The sequence below is a fragment of the Colossoma macropomum genome, unplaced genomic scaffold (genome assembly GCF_904425465.1).
Source record: "Colossoma macropomum unplaced genomic scaffold, Colossoma_macropomum, whole genome shotgun sequence".
Classification (NCBI taxonomy): domain Eukaryota; kingdom Metazoa; phylum Chordata; class Actinopteri; order Characiformes; family Serrasalmidae; genus Colossoma; species Colossoma macropomum.
In genome coordinates, this window is record NW_023495456.1 from 267221 (window position 1) to 284385 (window position 17165).

At 37.3% G+C, this 17165-nt stretch overlaps 1 protein-coding gene across 4 annotated transcripts; it reads left to right on the forward strand.

The window, feature by feature from the left end:
- Nucleotides 1-595: 595 nt before the first annotated feature.
- Nucleotides 596-16835, forward strand: LOC118802097 (NACHT, LRR and PYD domains-containing protein 3-like). 4 transcript variants are annotated; one of them, XM_036562565.1, is made up of 11 exons: nucleotides 596-1212; nucleotides 3021-3063; nucleotides 3823-3910; nucleotides 4346-4462; nucleotides 5445-5498; nucleotides 5777-7555; nucleotides 7769-7942; nucleotides 10561-10734; nucleotides 12051-12224; nucleotides 16119-16292; nucleotides 16546-16835. In XM_036562565.1, exons 3-11 carry the CDS (start codon nucleotides 3855-3857, stop codon nucleotides 16550-16552), a joined length of 2709 nt encoding a protein of 902 aa, XP_036418458.1. In that variant the 5' UTR covers nucleotides 596-1212; nucleotides 3021-3063; nucleotides 3823-3854; the 3' UTR covers nucleotides 16553-16835. The 4 variants fall into 4 exon arrangements, with proteins under 4 accessions (XP_036418458.1, XP_036418457.1, XP_036418459.1 ...); XM_036562564.1 differs by lacking the exons at nucleotides 596-1212; nucleotides 3021-3063 and adding an exon at nucleotides 3074-3472; XM_036562566.1 differs by lacking the exons at nucleotides 596-1212; nucleotides 3021-3063; nucleotides 10561-10734; ... (1 more) ...; nucleotides 16119-16292; nucleotides 16546-16835 and adding exons at nucleotides 3074-3472; nucleotides 8308-9004.
- The last annotated feature ends 330 nt before the right edge of the window (nucleotides 16836-17165 follow it).

Genomic DNA, 17165 nt, shown 5'->3' on the forward strand with positions numbered 1-17165 from the left:
TGATTGGAAGGTAAGACGGTAGCAGAAAAGCACAAATTCTCCCTTTACCTTTCTCTTATTTACACATTTCTTTTACACAATGTTAAGTTCTAAAATGGTTCAGACTTTCTGAAATAGATTCCCTACAAACACAACTCGGACAGTCTCTGTGTTTCTGTTTAATCCTTTCATTCAGCCTTGATACACATACAGATTCTATACAGAGAGATTCTCAGTGTTATATCACCATCTACAGGTGCCAGAATGTAACTGCAGCACCATTTAAGGTGGAACAGGAAATTGGAATAAGTTGGTGAATAAGAAGCTACTTCAGCTTCGTAGCTGCGCAAGATGTCTCAGTATGAACTGGTAACTATATGGGGTTTGTAGTTTATCTGCTGCTCTAAGCAGATTCACTGCATGAATGAATTAAATAGGAGCTACACAGAGACTCTCCTCCTCCACTGCAAGTGTGTCTTCCTGCAGGCTGGACTCCAAACAGGAGGGACTCAACTCCAAACAGGTTGGTCTGAGCTCTAAATGGGTTTGTGTTCTGTTAAATGCTGTTATTGGTCTAATATAAATGTATTCAAGCAGGTTTAATGTGAACTCCAGCAGGTCCAGTACGCTTGTTCACGCTTTGTGTTTGACCTGTTAAAAACGCAGTGCTGATCTCAATGCTGTGAAATGTTTGCCTTTAATATTAAGAGTTTTATATACAGCAAATATAAAACATCATCATGACTGAAATTGCAATATTCTGCATACATTATATTTCTGATGTAAAAATGAGTCATGTTCATCATTTCCATCTTTACAATAAAACAATACATGTGATTGGCAGGAGGTTTGGACCAATGAAAATATGACATGAGGAAATGTGATAATTCTCACCCCGCCCCCTGCTGTCTTTCCCAGCGTTCTATATAAAATAAGCTTGACGTAAAAGCAGTTCAGACAATTAACATTTACTAGTGTTTATTCTCAAGTATCATAAAATCTCATGACAGTGTTGTCTTACATTCATTACTGAGAATAAAAGTGTTTTCTGACTGATAATTGTAACATTTCAACCCAAAAACACTGAAGACTTTTCAGTCATGTTTGGGACACACACTGATGTGAATATTTATCCACATTGAATTGCTTGGTATAAATTGTTCTTTCTTTACTTCTTCACAGGGAGACACTTCTCATCCCAGAAATCTCCACTGAGTCTCTCCAGTGATTGAGGTGAGACTCCAGTTGCTTTTAATCTTCTTCATGGGGTTCTGCATTCAGTCAAACTGATTATCACAGTCATTTATATTGACATTGCTCTGGAAATTCAGCACCTTCATAAAGTTTTAAGGCCCTTTTTACACATTTTATTGTTACTGTGATTGAATTCATCTTGACTGTTTGTAATCAGTCTACATTCAGTACCACAGAAAAGAACTGAAATTGTGCTTTCATGCATTTTTATAAGACACTTAAGTAAAGTTGAAAGTCCATTTATGTTTATGGCTCCTAATTTTTATTTATTTTTTTAAAATTAATTTTACACATCTTGATCATCCTTATGTTCTTGGACACAGCTCAGAGTCGACGTTGCTCATAATATCAGAAATCAGCTTGCATCTGAAAGTAAAAAGTGTTACCTATTCACCCACATGTTTATAGAGTGTCCTTTTGTTATTAATATTATTTATACTGTGTCATAAGTGTTTGTTCCTTGTACAGATGAACGTTGGTAAAGAGTGAGCATTTTCAGTGAAGCAGTGGAGGAGAAAAAACACTAAGGAGACAGAAAAGCTGTCCCACCATAAAAAACACCAGAGGGGTTTACAGCTTTGAGAGGTACAGAGCTTTTTATAAGATGCAGCAGGAATATTCAACTAAAATTTACAAAGGTTCACTTACATCAGATTTCTTGCCTTGAAAGGTCTGGATACAAACTAAATTAATAATAAAATTAAACTAAATTTAAAAGTAATAAAGGTTATTCTTAATCACCATTTCATGCTCGTGTGCTATCAGGAATTGATGAGCACCATCATGGATCTTTTATGTTGAGCTTTAGATTTATTTGTGCTCAGAACTGAATTTCGTGGGCAGGCATGAAACCACAGCACAGGACTGCTACAGAAGGCATGCTGGTTCATTATTATGTCACTGAAATATGATCATTTTTACACACGTTAATCAGCTTTGCTACAGAATTTTGTCTCTGCTCGGTTCTGTCTGCTGAAATGCTTTATTGGGTCCACATTTGAGCTGCGGTCCAACAATTGAAAACCCCTAAAATACAGGCTCTGTTTTGGGCTGCTGTCTTTAAAGCAGTGGTGTTTTGCTCCTTACTGCTCTCTGATGTGACGTTACTTCTTCTTCCAAGCATTGTACTAATTCTATATACCATCTGTTTGTGGAAAGCACCAAACATTTGAATGTAAATGTACAGAATGTAAGGAAAGTTCTCTACACTTTCACTTTCATACTGACTTTGAACTTTCTGATGCCAGGTTTGATTTTGGGCTCCAAAATGGCTTTTTTTCTCACTGTGTAAAAGTTTTACACACCTGAGAAAATGATATTGAAAAAGCTGTTTATCAGAGCAGTCAGCATTTGTTTGCTCATAAAACACTACTATTTCACTAAAAACAAATAATATAAATACAATAAGTGTTGATTTTATGTATTTTAGTATGTTAAGTGTGTTATAAAACAGTTATGGCCCTAAAATCTGATTGGCTCGGCTGTGTTTGAAGTAAGTAATCTGTATATACACACCTTCCTTTAGACAGTTTTGCTGCTCGTGTGAACCACTGTGTATATTGACTGATTAATTCAGAACTGGTTTAGTTAAAACTGAGGGGCAGATAATTAATCTTCTTAACTAGAACGAGTCTGAGCAGCTAAAGGATCCTAACAGGCTAAACTTCTCCATTAATATCTGAAATAAAGTACTGACTGTATGATTCACTGTAAACCTGCAATATAAAAAGATTATGTAAGAATGTGTCACTTGAATGTCTTAATGTGTTCTATTGTCTGTCTTTCAGTCAGATCTGCCTTAAAAACCCACCTGTGTGGACACGGACCCCAGTAATTTACATATTCTTTACAAACACAGTTATGACACACTAGCTAATGAAATGTGTTTCAATATGTATGTATTTATGATTAGGCTTACAATAAAAATGATTCTCTTTAATATGGTTGTCAGTCAGAAAAATTCAGAGTGTCAGAGAGACGAATTCCAGCTGAACGTGACACTAGAGTGTAGGTCTATGAAATGTGACACCAGGGAGGAGAGAGCTGAAATATTTCTCAGGTGAAGAAAAGCTCAGGTGAAGCTGAAATTGTTTCTCCAGTGTTCAGCACCACTTGGTGGTTTGAGAGGAACAATATTGTTTTTTTGGAGCCGTGATGACATTATGATATGAGATATAATACACACGAAAGGACGACACATTCAGTTAAAGAGCCTTTTTCTAGGATCTTGTTTGTGGAGGTAAGAGCTTTATATGAATATTTTAGTAACTTTTATAAAGAACAAGGAAAGAGATCAACAGCTAAATCAGCAGCTGCTGCAGTTCACATTAATCTGACTCTCATTAAAGTCACTTTCTTTCTTCTTCACCAGTAAAATTAAAAGTAATTGTTGACTCTGTGTATCCTGTGTCATCTGCTGAGCTCCTGCCTCTGTGAATGTGTACACAGTAAATGAGTTTAGCTGCTTCTGTATTTTAATTTACTGCTAATTCATGATGTCCACATTTGTCTGTTTTTAATTACAGCTTTTACTGGCTGTTTCTGTGAGCTTTTCTGAGCTGTTTATTGAACAGAGTTGTTCTTTTTAAGTCCGACAGGTTTTGTTAAACCAGAAAAGCAGGATGAGCCTCTCTGAGCAGTGTGAGGAAGGCAGTTCCACCTCCAAGAAGCACTCAGAGTAAGAGATTTTTTCTTTTACATCATAACAGATCTTTGCAGTTGTTAATGCAGTGAGATCATGTAATACATTTAGCAATATATGTAATTTAACCATATTTAATTCCATTTAATGAGTCCCCATGCTTAAGCCAAAGGTGAGCTACAATGTTATACTGGTTTAAAAATGTATATCTGCTGTAAGTGTGTTTGTATGTAAGTGTAAAATGTGTATATTGTTATAATCAACTTTTATGTATTTTGTTCCTCTAAAATATTTTGTGAATACATTTTCTCAACTCTTTCCATGTTAAAGGTAAAGATTACAAGTGACATCATGAATATTACTTATTGGTGGCAACTAGAAACAATTAGCAATTTTTACTGGACTCGTCCCTCAAAGAGAACTTTAATACTGTATGTAAATCTCAGAAGAAACGTCTTTGATCATTTACAGTCTAATCCACATAAAGAGATCAGACTCTCCAGCACCCAGCTGTGTGTCCATGAAGAGTAATGAGTCTATAGGTCAGCCCCCAAATTTCAAACATGGAGACCCCTCATCTGGATACAGGTAACTGCTAAGAAAGACTGAGTTATGCTGCAGTTCTTAGCAACAGAGAGATTTTATTTTATGTTTATTTATGTTTTTATTATGCAAGTAGTTTCACACATTTAAAATATATAAATAAAAATATAAATACATTTATTAAAATATGGTATGATCTACAAGAATCTTTAAGAAACATGAAAATTAAATTAAATAAAAATAAAAAAAACACTCATCAAAAACACCAAAAATAAGACAAATTTAAAACTAGGCATGTATTTAAAATTTAAGTCATTATAATATTTGTATGGCCTAAATATGAAAAAAAAAAAACAATTATAAAGACTATATAAATTTATTGTACAGTCTAATCCAGATAAAAGATCAGACTCTCCAGCACCCAGCTGTGTGTCTATGAATAGTGATGCTTTTATGGTTCGTCCACCATCGTTCAGGGATGGACAGCCCTTATCTGGACACAGGTAACAGCTCCTCACAGATGAGCCATTGTGGACAGAAAAGCTGATTCATCCTTTCCAGTAGAAAAGCTCAGACGAGTAATTTGTATTGGTCACATCATCTATTTCAATATTTCAAAATGAATATTACACAGAACATAAAGAGTTTGCAGCCTTATTTGGCTTTCAGTGATGTTTTATTTACAACAATACTTTTCTATATTAGAGTACAATACAGCTATTACAGTGGGACTGTATTTATGAAGCAATAACCCTCAAATAGGAACTTTTAATGACAGGGCAAATGTAATATATAGAATTATTGACTCTTAGAATTAAAATCAATGTTTATAATGAAAATATAAGCAGATGTTTCCTCCACTGTATCAGTATCCATTACAAAATATACCTAAATATGTGTAAAGCTCTAGTTATGACTGTGTTCTCAGATATATTTTGTGCTCAAAAAGAATTGTTTTAGAAGATTTAAGACTGAAGTTCAGATGCTTTAATGAAAGCACACAGCAGATATAATTTTGTCTCTACAGGGTCCTGCAGGGGACGAGAGACAGAACAGAAGAAGACATCATCACAGATAAAGAGTAAGATCACAACCAACATTGCAGTATGTTGTAAACACAACTTGTTCTGTTACCTCTTAATCAATTTTTACATTGATTAAGATTAGAGAGAACATATAAAGTGAAGAGAATGTACAGAGAGTACACCACAGAGCATATGTCACGTTTGTGAATAAAGGGGAATTTAGTTTGTGAATTTGATAAAATACAAATGTTACTGAGTCAGCAAAATATTAATCTTAGAAGTATTGTACTGATTATTGGTCCTGTGTCTCACCACATGTCTCACCATCTCACAGACATGGTCATGCTTCTGATGCAGTGAAAGTTCAAGAAAACTTCAAATTAAATCTGAAACAGAAGTTTCAGTGTTTGAATGAGGTGATAACAAACCAGAAAACCCCAACACTTCTCAGTGAGATCTACACAGAGCTCTACATCACAGAGGGAGACAGTGGAGAGGTCAATAATGAACATGAGGTCAGACATATTGAGGCAGCATCCAGGAGAACAGCAACAGAGGACACACCAATCAAATGCAATGACATCTTTAAACCCTTATCTGACCAACACAAACCCATCAGAACTGTGCTGACAAAGGGAGTCGCTGGCATTGGAAAAACAGTCTCTGTGCAGAAGTTCATTCTGGACTGGACTGAAGGGAAAGCAAATCAGGATGTCCACTTCATATTTCCACTTCCTTTCAGAGAACTGAATTTGATGAAGGACCAAAAACTCAGTTTGGTGGATTTTCTTCATAAACGGTTTAAGGAGATTAAAGAAATGGAAATATCCAGATCTCACAAAGTTCTGTTCATATTTGATGGTTTGGATGAGTGTCGTTTAACTCTAGATTTTCAGAGCACTGTGAGATTGGATGATGTCACTCAGTCATCCTCAGTGAAGGTGCTGCTAACCAATCTGATCAAGGGGAATCTGCTTCCTTCTGCTCTTATCTGGATCACCTCCCGACCTGCAGCAGCTGATCAGATCCCCTCTGAGTGTGTGGACCGAGTGACAGAAGTACGAGGGTTCAGTGACCTACAGAAGGAGGAGTACTTCAGGAAGAGAATCAGTGATCAGAGACTGACCAATAGAATCATCACACACCTGAAGACATCAAGAAGCCTCTACATCATGTGCCACATTCCTGTGTTCTGCTGGATTTCAGCCACTGTTCTAGAGAGAATGTTGGGTGAAACAGAGAGTGGAGAGACCCCCAAAACTCTGACTCAAATGTACACACACTTCCTCATCATTCAGACAAAAATCATAAGAGAAAAGTACAAAAAGAAGCAGAAGACAGATGAAGAAATACTTCTGAAACTGGGACGACTGGCTTTTCAGCAGCTGATGAAAGGAAACCTGATCTTCTATGAGGAAGATCTGAGAGAGTGTGGCATCGATGTGAAAGAAGCATCAGTGTACTCAGGTGTGTGTACACAGATCTTCAGAGAGGAATCTGGGCTGCACCAGAGTAAAGTGTACTGCTTTGTTCATCTGAGCATTCAGGAACATCTTGCAGCTCTATATGTGCACCTGACCTTCATGACCCAGAAGACAAATGTACTTAAACAGAGTCAGTCCTCTAAACCGGGGAGCTTCAAGAGAAAAGAAATCTCAGATGTACACAAGAGTGCTGTGGATCAGGCCTTACAGAATAAGAATGGACATCTGGATCTTTTCCTTCGCTTTCTTCTGGGTCTCTCATTGGAGTCCAATCAAACTCTCATACAAGAGTTAGTGACAGAGACAGGAAGTAGCTCTCAGAGCAAAGAGGAAACAGTTAAATACATCAAGAAGAAGATCAGTGAGAATCCCTCTGCAGAGAATTCTGTCAATCTGTTCCACTGTCTGAATGAACTGGATGACCGTTCTCTAGTTGAGGAAGTTCAGCAGTACCTCCAGTCTGACAATGTTAACCAAAGAACACTTTCTTCTTCACAGTGGTCAGCTGTGGTCTTTGTACTGCTGACATCAGGAGAGAACCTGGATACATTTGTCCTACAGAAATATAACAGATCAGATGATGTTTTTCTGAAGCTGCTGCCTGTCGTTGCAGAATGCAGAACAGCTGAGTAAGTAATACTGAATAAAACTGACATAACTTTAAAAACATATTGAAAATGCAACACTGTTTAATTATGCTTCCAATGTCAATGCAAATACTCAAAATCAACTAATTTCCTGCATATGTCTGAACATGTTGTACATTCATTTTAATCTGCCTGTATTTGCTATTATCATATCAGTCGAATTAATGTTTGAATTTTGTGTGTTGTTTTCTTCAGTCTTTCAAGTTGTAATCTGACAAAGGAAAGCTGTGCAGCTCTGGCCTCAGTACTCAGCTCAGAATCCTCCAGTCTGAGAAAGCTGGATCTGTATTGGAATAAACTAGGAGATTCAGGAGTGAAACTGCTCTCTGCTGGACTTGAGAATCCTCTCTGTAAACTGGAGACACTGAGGTAAGATAATCTTTCTTTCACATGTCTTGGTCCTCAATATGATTTATTCTCTTGTAGCACTTTCATGTTTGTTATTGTTATATAGAAATATATAAAATATATAAAAGAATATATAAAAGTCATGGGAAAGCATGTAAGTATGTAAATTGATTATGAATAGATGTTACCTCAGGGGACGGCTTGAGTACGCCCACATTTGTTTAAGGTGTTGTTATCTTGTGAATGAGGTTGAACACTGGCCAGTGTTCTCATGGTAAGGCAATGTGAATTATTGAAGTTCATATGAGGCATGATACTGGGTGCCAGCCAGAGGGAAAATTCCATTTCCGAAGTCATGCGGGCATTTAACATTCCTTGTTCCACAGTGTCATGTGTGTACCAGGAATACATCATAGAAGGTGTTACCACCCACAGTGGCCACCCACAGGTGCCTAATGATTGTGACCGGAGGCGTCTGGCTAGAATTGTCCATGCGAACAGACAAGTGAGTTCAAGCCACATTCATTGCAGGAGGTCCCACACACATATCCGGCACATCATTGATCGTTTCACTGCTTGGAGACCATTTGCAGCCCTTCATGGACTTCATATACTCCCACAATGATGGGATATTCCAGCAGGATAATGCACCATGCCTTTGAATCCAAGTTGTCCAGAATTGGTCTGAGGAGCATTCTGGAGAGTTCCGACAAATGGTGTGGCCTGCACATTCACCTCAATCGAGCATTTATGGGATGTGGTGGAGAGGTCCACTCACACCAGAGATCCTGCACCTACAAACACCACAGTGCTCTGGGTAGCTATCTAGATGGCATGGCTCAACATCCCTCCAGATGTCTTCTGTCCTCTTGTGGAATTGATGTCATTTCGAGTTGCTGCACTGTGCCAGGCGAGGGGGAGTCCTACATAAAGATGTATATATAAATACATATTTTATATTTTTTTACAGTAAAAAGTAATAATAATAATAATCATCATCATGATTTCATGTTCATTTCATGTCAGTGGTAGCTCAAAGTGCTGTGTGTACAAAATGGTAAAGCTTAACAATAATAAAAGACACTGAGTGTTATTTTAAAATCATATAAGAAAGTGACACAGATCAATTTAAAAAAATAAATACCAAGAGACAAAGTTTTAATTAAACACCAAGTTAAAGAGGTATGTTTTTAAATATTTCTTAAAACTTACAAAACCTTTCAGAATATCATTGTAACGTGTTGACAGAAAAAAACAGACGCGGATAAAAAAATAACGAGAGCAGCAGTTTAAATCACTAGGCCAAAGTGTATTCAAAAAATACCAAGCGAACAATCCAAAGAGGGCAGAGCAAAAACGTAATCCAAATAACAGAAAAAGGGGTCAAAAAACACAGGTCAGCAAAGACAGGCAAAAGTATCCAAAGGGTAAGACAAGAGGCAGAATCCAGACAAACAAAGCACAGGTCAAAAACAGAGTATCGGTCATATGAATACAAACGCTCAGTAGTTCTCAAGGAAACAATACTTCGCAATTTGCCTACCTAAAGCCCGGGCTTATAAACTAAACAGCTTGAGTCATATGACATCCTACACAGGTGTGACACATCAGTATTCAGGGGAACTAGATCTCTGATAGGAGCGTGTTTGAGAGTCAGTGATCACGTGAGTTTCCCTAGAACTCTGGGTAATGGAGTCCATGTTGTCCTCTATCTCTGAAGGACGTTGTGCCGTGACGTGATCTCCCGAGGGATTCTGGGAAATGGAGTCCGTTTTCCTTTGACCTCTTGCCGAATGCGTGACAATCATGATGTTTTATTAAATTACAGTATGTCATTGTGTGATTTTGTGAAGTCTGGGAGTTAATGTACATTTTTAACAGTTTATAATCTAGAAATATTATTTGTAAGTGCTTAATGAAAGTAAAGCAGTGGTTGTTTGGATTGAATAAGTTCCACTTTAGTTATTTTCTTCCAAATTCATTTTAAAAGGTATTTTAAATATATTTTATCATTTACACACTACTTCAAGTAATTTGAAACATTTGTAACCTTCTCCTTTAACCATCATACAGTCATACAGTCATACAGATGGCCATTTCTGCTAAATACATTATATGAATTGTGATTGACTAACATTGTTAAAAGCAGAAAAAGTTCTTCTACAGGTACTTTTCAGTCTTCAGCTCACATGACCTGCTTTAAACACTCTGTATTACTATACAAATGTAATGAATGCATTTAAGAAAGCAACTTGAGGGAAAAAGCCCCCCAGGTTAAGTTTTCCCCTCATTTTTTCTATTAATCAAATGATGAGGCCAAACTAATCTTCACACTTCTGTAGAGACTGTTACATTGTTTGCAAGTGAAACGTATGGTTTGATGTTTTGGGTCAAGAACTCTCCTTTAACATATTGCATTTCACTGGTTTCACTGGATAGCTAGCATTAGCATAGTTGCTAGCTGTAGTAATTGTTAGCTGAAAACAGCCAACATTTTTAACTGTGTTTTGTAGAACAGTTTGTTACATACACAACTGATTTGTTTGCTGTGAAATGCAATAATCATTGTAACAAAGTTAAATGTTATTATTTTGTTTTAGTTGCACAGAGGTCCTGACAAAAAATTGTTCTCTCTGCAGGTTGAGTTATTGTTATATCACAGATGAAGGATGTGCTGCTCTGGCTTCAGCTCTGAAATCAAACCCCTCACACCTGAGAGAGCTTGATCTGTCTTATAATAATCTAGGAGATTCAGGAGTGAAGCTGCTCTCTGCTGTACTGGAGAATCCTCTCTGTAAACTGGAGATTCTGCAGTAAGATCATCTCTCTGAGAGTCACACATGACCATTGTTTGGGAAAAAAACGCAAAACTTAGCTTGTAAAATATGACACATAGCTATCTACTCCTGACTCTAACACACCTCGTTCCACCTTTGTATTATGCTAATGATATGGAAAGCCTCACCCCACCATTTGTTCCTCAGGTTTGTGATGTATGAAACCCTGGCTATCTGAATCCACTTTTTTGAGACTGTCACTGTTGAACTCAGCCATGGGATTGGCTACTTATATCACTCATTGTGTATCTTCTAGCATATAAAATACACCACCTAGACATGCTATCAAGTTTAAAAAGTTGATTTTTACTAAAGGGGTCTTTAACGGTGCTCAGCTGGAGGAGCACCTACTTAATCCCCAGAGGTACAAAAAGAAAATGCTGAACTTTTATAGAGAGGTAGCTGGTAAATGGTACATAAAAAGAGCTATGAAAGAAAAAGAGACAAACAGCTCGAAAACAATGAGAAAAAGAAAAGAAAGCTGTAGAAGTAAAGAAAAGAATAGGGATGAATCAGCTCAAGTGGGTGAAAAACATGGCTTATTTTTTTAGTTCCCCTTTGTGAAAAGTATCCTTTGTTTGGGCATGCTGAGGTAGCATCAACTTTGTTTGCCATTTTCTGCATCACAACCTCATAGACAGGCCCACCAGCATCTACAGTCATCAGCATACGGTGCAGCACTAGCACCCCCATCCCCAGTGGCTGAGCTTGTCAGTTCGATCCCCAACTAAGCCAAAGTACAACAATCGACTTTTCTCAATTCATATTCAGTTTGTGTCCCTTCAACACGCTATCAGGTTAATCGCCTCCTACCATACAACATACAGCGCTGTTTGTGTGTAATGTAATACAAACAGGCACTTGGATCCTCCCTCTATATCATCTAGTGGCAAAATGGGGACAGCAGTGACCTGTTTATCCTTACTATTTCAGTTTTCATATGAGTGGTTCATCAGTGGCCTCTTTTTATAATTATGCTTCTAAACTGGAACTTGCCACTTTTAACCTGGACACATTTTATTCTTTTTCTTATCTTTTCTTTAAAGTTCTAACACAACTCATTCTATTTTTCCATTTTACCTTATTTCAGCTTATTTTATTTTATTTTGTTTTATTTATTTCATTCCATACTATTTTATTGTAGCACACTTTGAGCTACTGCATACATGAAAAGTGCTCTATAAATAAAGCTGATTTATGACTGTAGTCACACTTTGTTGATGAGGTTCCTGCTGAACTGATGTGTGTTCTGAGTTGAGAGAGTGAAGAGTGTGTCATTGTTCTCTCTGCAGGTTGTGTATGTGTAATATCACAGATGAAGGCTGTGCTGCTCTTACTTCAGCTTTGAAATCAAACCCCTCACACCTGAGAGAGCTGAATCTGTCTAATGATAAACTAGGAGATTCAGGAGTGAAGCTGCTCTCTGCTGTACTGGAGAATCCTCTCTGTAAACTGGAGACACTGAAGTAAGATCATCTTTCTCACACACGACTTGGTCCTCAGTAACACATATTCTCCCATGAAAGCATATTTAGTATATTCACTTTACAATATGGTAATTTAGTAACTTAGTAATTTTTCATAAACCTATCAAGAACAAACATAGTAAGTAAATGTAACAAGTCATTTGTTATGCTTCATTATTACTGAACTTACTTGAGAAGGAATTGGTTGTTCATGCAGTAGATATCAGATAAAGTACATTTACAGAATGAGAAGACAGATTGACTAATATAAAAATGAAGTAATATACTAACTAAAATTGTAACTAAGTTTAAATTTTGCATTGTTATAATGAAAATAATAATTTAATTCTGCTGCTCCTTTTTCTACTATTACTACTATTACTACTACTAAAAATTGTAATATCAGAAATAGCTTATAGTTGTCATAATCATTTTTTGTTAAAAATAATAATAATAATCCACAGTTCATTTATTAATATGTAACAATCTCAAAATTAATATATGGTTTAAACATAAACCATAAATGTACTCAGGACTCTTATTTTGATAGGAGTGTCATTTGTGCTTGAACAGTAGTATCCAAACTTTATTGTTCTGTGTGTGTACACTATGCTGTTCACTGTCACCTGAAGATGATGAGGCTTTTGCGGGTACTGGAGATAATAAATGCTTGAACTAGCCTTTATTACAGGATTGATCATGACACCAAGGTGAGAAGCTATTTAGAAGCATTAATTTAGACAGTTTGTCTTTAGCGGTTTTTGGACCAAGAAAAAGAATCTCTGGTTTGTCAGAGTTGAGTAGTAGGACATCACTTGACATACAGTCTTTTATGTCCTTTACACAGTCCTCAATCTTATTAAGTTGGGGTTTATTATCTGATTTGGTCGATATATACAATTGTGCGTCATCGGGTTCCACTCCCTCCAGGCGGACTGGAATAGTTCTAGTTTAGTCAGGCACCATTTATGCTCTAGTTGTACGACAGTCTGTTTTAAAGCTCAAGGATGATCATTGTTCTATGTGGCAGCTTTTTCTTCCTCTTTCTTTTACTTTTTAGTGGACCCACATTATCTAGAGTAGAAAGTAAACTATCCTCTAAGCACTTAGTCATAATGTCTAGTTCGGTAGGTTCAGACAGAGCTGATAAGATAAGAGCTGATAGATCTGGGATGTTCCTGATAAAGCTGCTATCTGTGGAAGATGTTATAGTACACTTAACACAATAGTGTGGCAATGAACATATATTACAATTAAAGTGAATTTCATATGAGACTAGGTAATGATTTGAGACTGCTGTGCTCTGGGGAGAATGGCTAAAATGTTTACACCAAAGTGAAACCAAAAGAGTCTAAGAGAGATACAAATCCCTTACTTAGTGGATCAAGGTGGATATCAAAATCTCCAAAAAGTATTACTTTAATCGAGAGCATTATTAAACATGATAGAAAGTCAGCAAATTCCTGTAATAACTCAGAATAGGGCCCTGGTGGCCTGCAGATTGTAATCAGTAAAAATGAATTCTTATTTGTTCTTTGATCACTTATGTTAAGAAAATTATTTCAAAACAAGAAAATCTGTAGCTTGCTTCTTCATTTAGAGTGACATATTCTTCAGGTCGAATCCACATTTTTGTGATTAATCATGATCAGTGATAAGTTCATTTACAACAATGGCCTTGAATGCAAGAGATCTTAGATCCTAGTGAGCTCCTGTGAGGGGTGGATGCTGTCCCGACTCAAAAGACCAGACCTGCCCTCAAAAGTAGACCAATTATCTACAAAGCCCACGTTGTTTTCTGAGCACCAATTGGACAACCAGCAGTTTAACAACCATAACCTGCTGTAGATTTTGGTGCTATGGCAAACTTGGATGGGGCCCAAGCATATTACGGCATTGGACATCATCTGGGCTAATTTACACACCTCTTTAATGTTATCTTTAGTTATTTCCTACTGCAGCAGATAAACAGCATTAGTACATACATGAATAGCTATCCTAGAATACCTACAGCTAGTTAACAGCTTCAGGTTCCCTCTAATGTACAGCGCCCTGGCTCCTGGTATACAGCTGACTGGTACTGACGCCCCTATAGCTATTTTCACGTGCTGTAAAATAGAAGCACCCATAACCAGAGCTCTTTCAACAGGTGTCTCAGAGGGTGTCTCACTGAGGGGGGCAAATTAGTTGGACATGTGAATGGGAGAGGAGCTTGCATGGGGAGCCTTCAGCATTAGCTTTAGCTTTGCAACTATACCACCGAGATGCCATCCATTCACCCTGCTGACTGGCCCTGCTCTTTCGGTCTGATATTTACGTTGTTTTATTGGCTGATGTGAGTCATTTCCAGATAGGTTGCAGACATCTGATAGAGAAAAAACATTTAAAATATTGACCATATTTGTTCATGATTTGTACAATGAATATTTCCCTTTTAATACTATATTAGTCTTTGTTGCTGTGTTATTATTATATTTGTTCTAAAACCGTCTTTTCATGCATTTGTATGCATTATTATTATTATTATTATTATTATAAATCTGGATACTATATGAATAATATAATATATATCATAATATAATATAATATACACACACACACACACACACACATTACCTGTACACTTTTTTTCTTCTGGGTCACGGGGGTGTTGGAGCCTATCCCAGCTCTCATTTGGCGGGCAGGAAACACCCTGGACAGGTCACCAGTCCATCGCAGGGCAGACAGACAGACATTCACACACACACACAAACACTCTCTCTCTCACACACACACACACTTAGAGGCAAATTAGTATCTCCATCTGGCCATCCATCTGGTTGCTACTATATTAGTTAATATTAGTTGCTATATTAGTTACCAACACTGAAAGTGAACAGTTATGGGATTAAAAGATATTTCTGTTACTTACTTATTGTATTAGTTTGTAACAGATTTACCTCTGTCCCAGTATTTACATGTTTTAGATTCCATATTGAGGTAGTTTTAATACATCCAGACCTCTAGTCTGAAACTAGTGCATCTAAAACATTCCTAGTATCCTAAAAATGGTGGGGAAGTAGAAGTTAAGAAGCATGGTAACACCTAAAAACAAATATCTGGTGTTGGGGAGTCCAAAACTGCTCAACCTATGCAGTCCTTTGTTTAAGCTTGCCTTCCCTTTTCATCCAAAGGATGTTTTGCTTATGTGTGTGCTGCTGGTGAAAGAAAAAGCGATGTCAAAGGAAGAACCTCAGAACAATTAAGGAAAGGATGTAATGGACATTTTCCCAATGGAATAACATATAGCTTCCCTTCATCTCTTCAGAATTCTCTTAAAAAGGACTACTTTGATTCCTCTTTTTCATGTTTGATTTTGATAATACTTCGGGACTTTTGAGTGAGGCCTCAGGCCCACATGGACCCTTTTTCTTCTTTCAGTCTTAATGTGTGTTGGCTGCGTTGTGGGTTAAAGGTATGTTTGTATTGTGTGTGTAGAAGTATGGTCATCCAATGTACAGTGCATATTCACTGTTTCATCATTTCAATGACACCAGAACAAAAAGGTTCTCATTCCTTGTGTTTTATATAGATCCAGTGGGAAAGGGGTCCTGCTGGGTGTTAATTGTCATGTTAGGCAGACAAACCAGACACTCATGGAAGTAAAATGAGTGGGCTTTAGAGCAAAAAACAGGTACATCAGGAAACCGAGATCTGGGTCTGTAAACAAGCAAGGGCTGAAAGCCAGAGAAGCAAAAACCAAAACCATCAAAGTACAAATGAAAATCCTACAGAGTAAATGAGGGCAAAAAGGGTCAAAAATGCAGGAATCAGAAACAGAAAGAATGCTCAGCATGCATGTATTTTTTTCGCTGTTTACATCCACATCAGACTCAGACATTGTTCTCTCTGCAGGTTGTTAAATTGTAATATCACAGATGAAGGCTGTGCTGCTCTGACTGCAGCTCTGAAATCAAACCCCTCATACCTGAGAGACCTGCATCTGTTTGGGAATGACCAGATAGATACAGGACGTGACCAGCTGTTTGCTCTTCAGCGTAATAAACATAACAGACTACAAGATCTAAAGTGAGTAACAGTGATTTCAGATAAATATGTACACACACACACACACACACACACACACACTGTGGGCTGCTTTCCCAGACAGGCATTAAATCTGATCTTAGACTAAACCGAAATGCCGATAGTGATTAAGCTACATGTAGGAAACTGGTTCTACATCTTTTAAATTAGTAACTTTATTATACTGATTAATTCTGTATTGAAAATAGTGTTTTCTTTGTACTGAAAGTAATTTTTGTTTTTTTCTGTTTTTCAGAGTGTGATGATGATGATGTGTATTATTGATCACCAAAGAGACGACATCATGAAGAGATGAAGTGATTTCTGAATGTGTGTGAGGAGCTCCAGCAGCAGGGGGAGACACAGTGTGTGTAAATACAGTATGAGTGTGTGGACAAGATGGATGTGTGTGTTTGTGAACAGAAAACTTCATGAGAAATAAAACAGTAAACAAACAACACTAAAAAATGAATGTCTGATATTCAGAGAGGAACAATCGTCTACTCTGTCACACTCAGGTAACAGATGGACCATGTGATACTTTGTCCAGTGAAGGAGGTGGATTTCCCCTTTTGTGAGATTAATAAAGGGTAACTTAACTTAAACTAGAAGCAGTGACCGTGCTGCCTGTTGTGTGCTCAGGGTCATCTGAGTCTATTTTGGCTGTTTGTCTCTAAAAGTGTGTACAAAATACACAGACACAGCATTTAACTCTAGAGCAAGCGCTGATTTTGTGCTGCTTCATATTATCTGTTCAGTGATAAACATCATACAATACATTCACCTAGTGTTGTGCTGATACTGGCACTTAACCGCAGTATCTGTTTCGGTGATGGGGATATCGATACCTGTGACCGATACCGCAAAGCAGTTTCT

Coding starts and splice junctions, on each gene's coding strand:
- LOC118802097 (XM_036562565.1), top strand. CDS start 3,855: ATGAGCCTCTCTGAGCAGTGTGAGGAAGGCAGTTCCACCTCCAAGAAG. Junction 4,463..5,444: donor GACCCCTCATCTGGATACAG/GTAACTGCTAAG, acceptor TTGTCTCTACAG/GGTCCTGCAGGGGACGAGAG. Junction 5,499..5,776: donor GACATCATCACAGATAAAGA/GTAAGATCACAA, acceptor ACCATCTCACAG/ACATGGTCATGCTTCTGATG.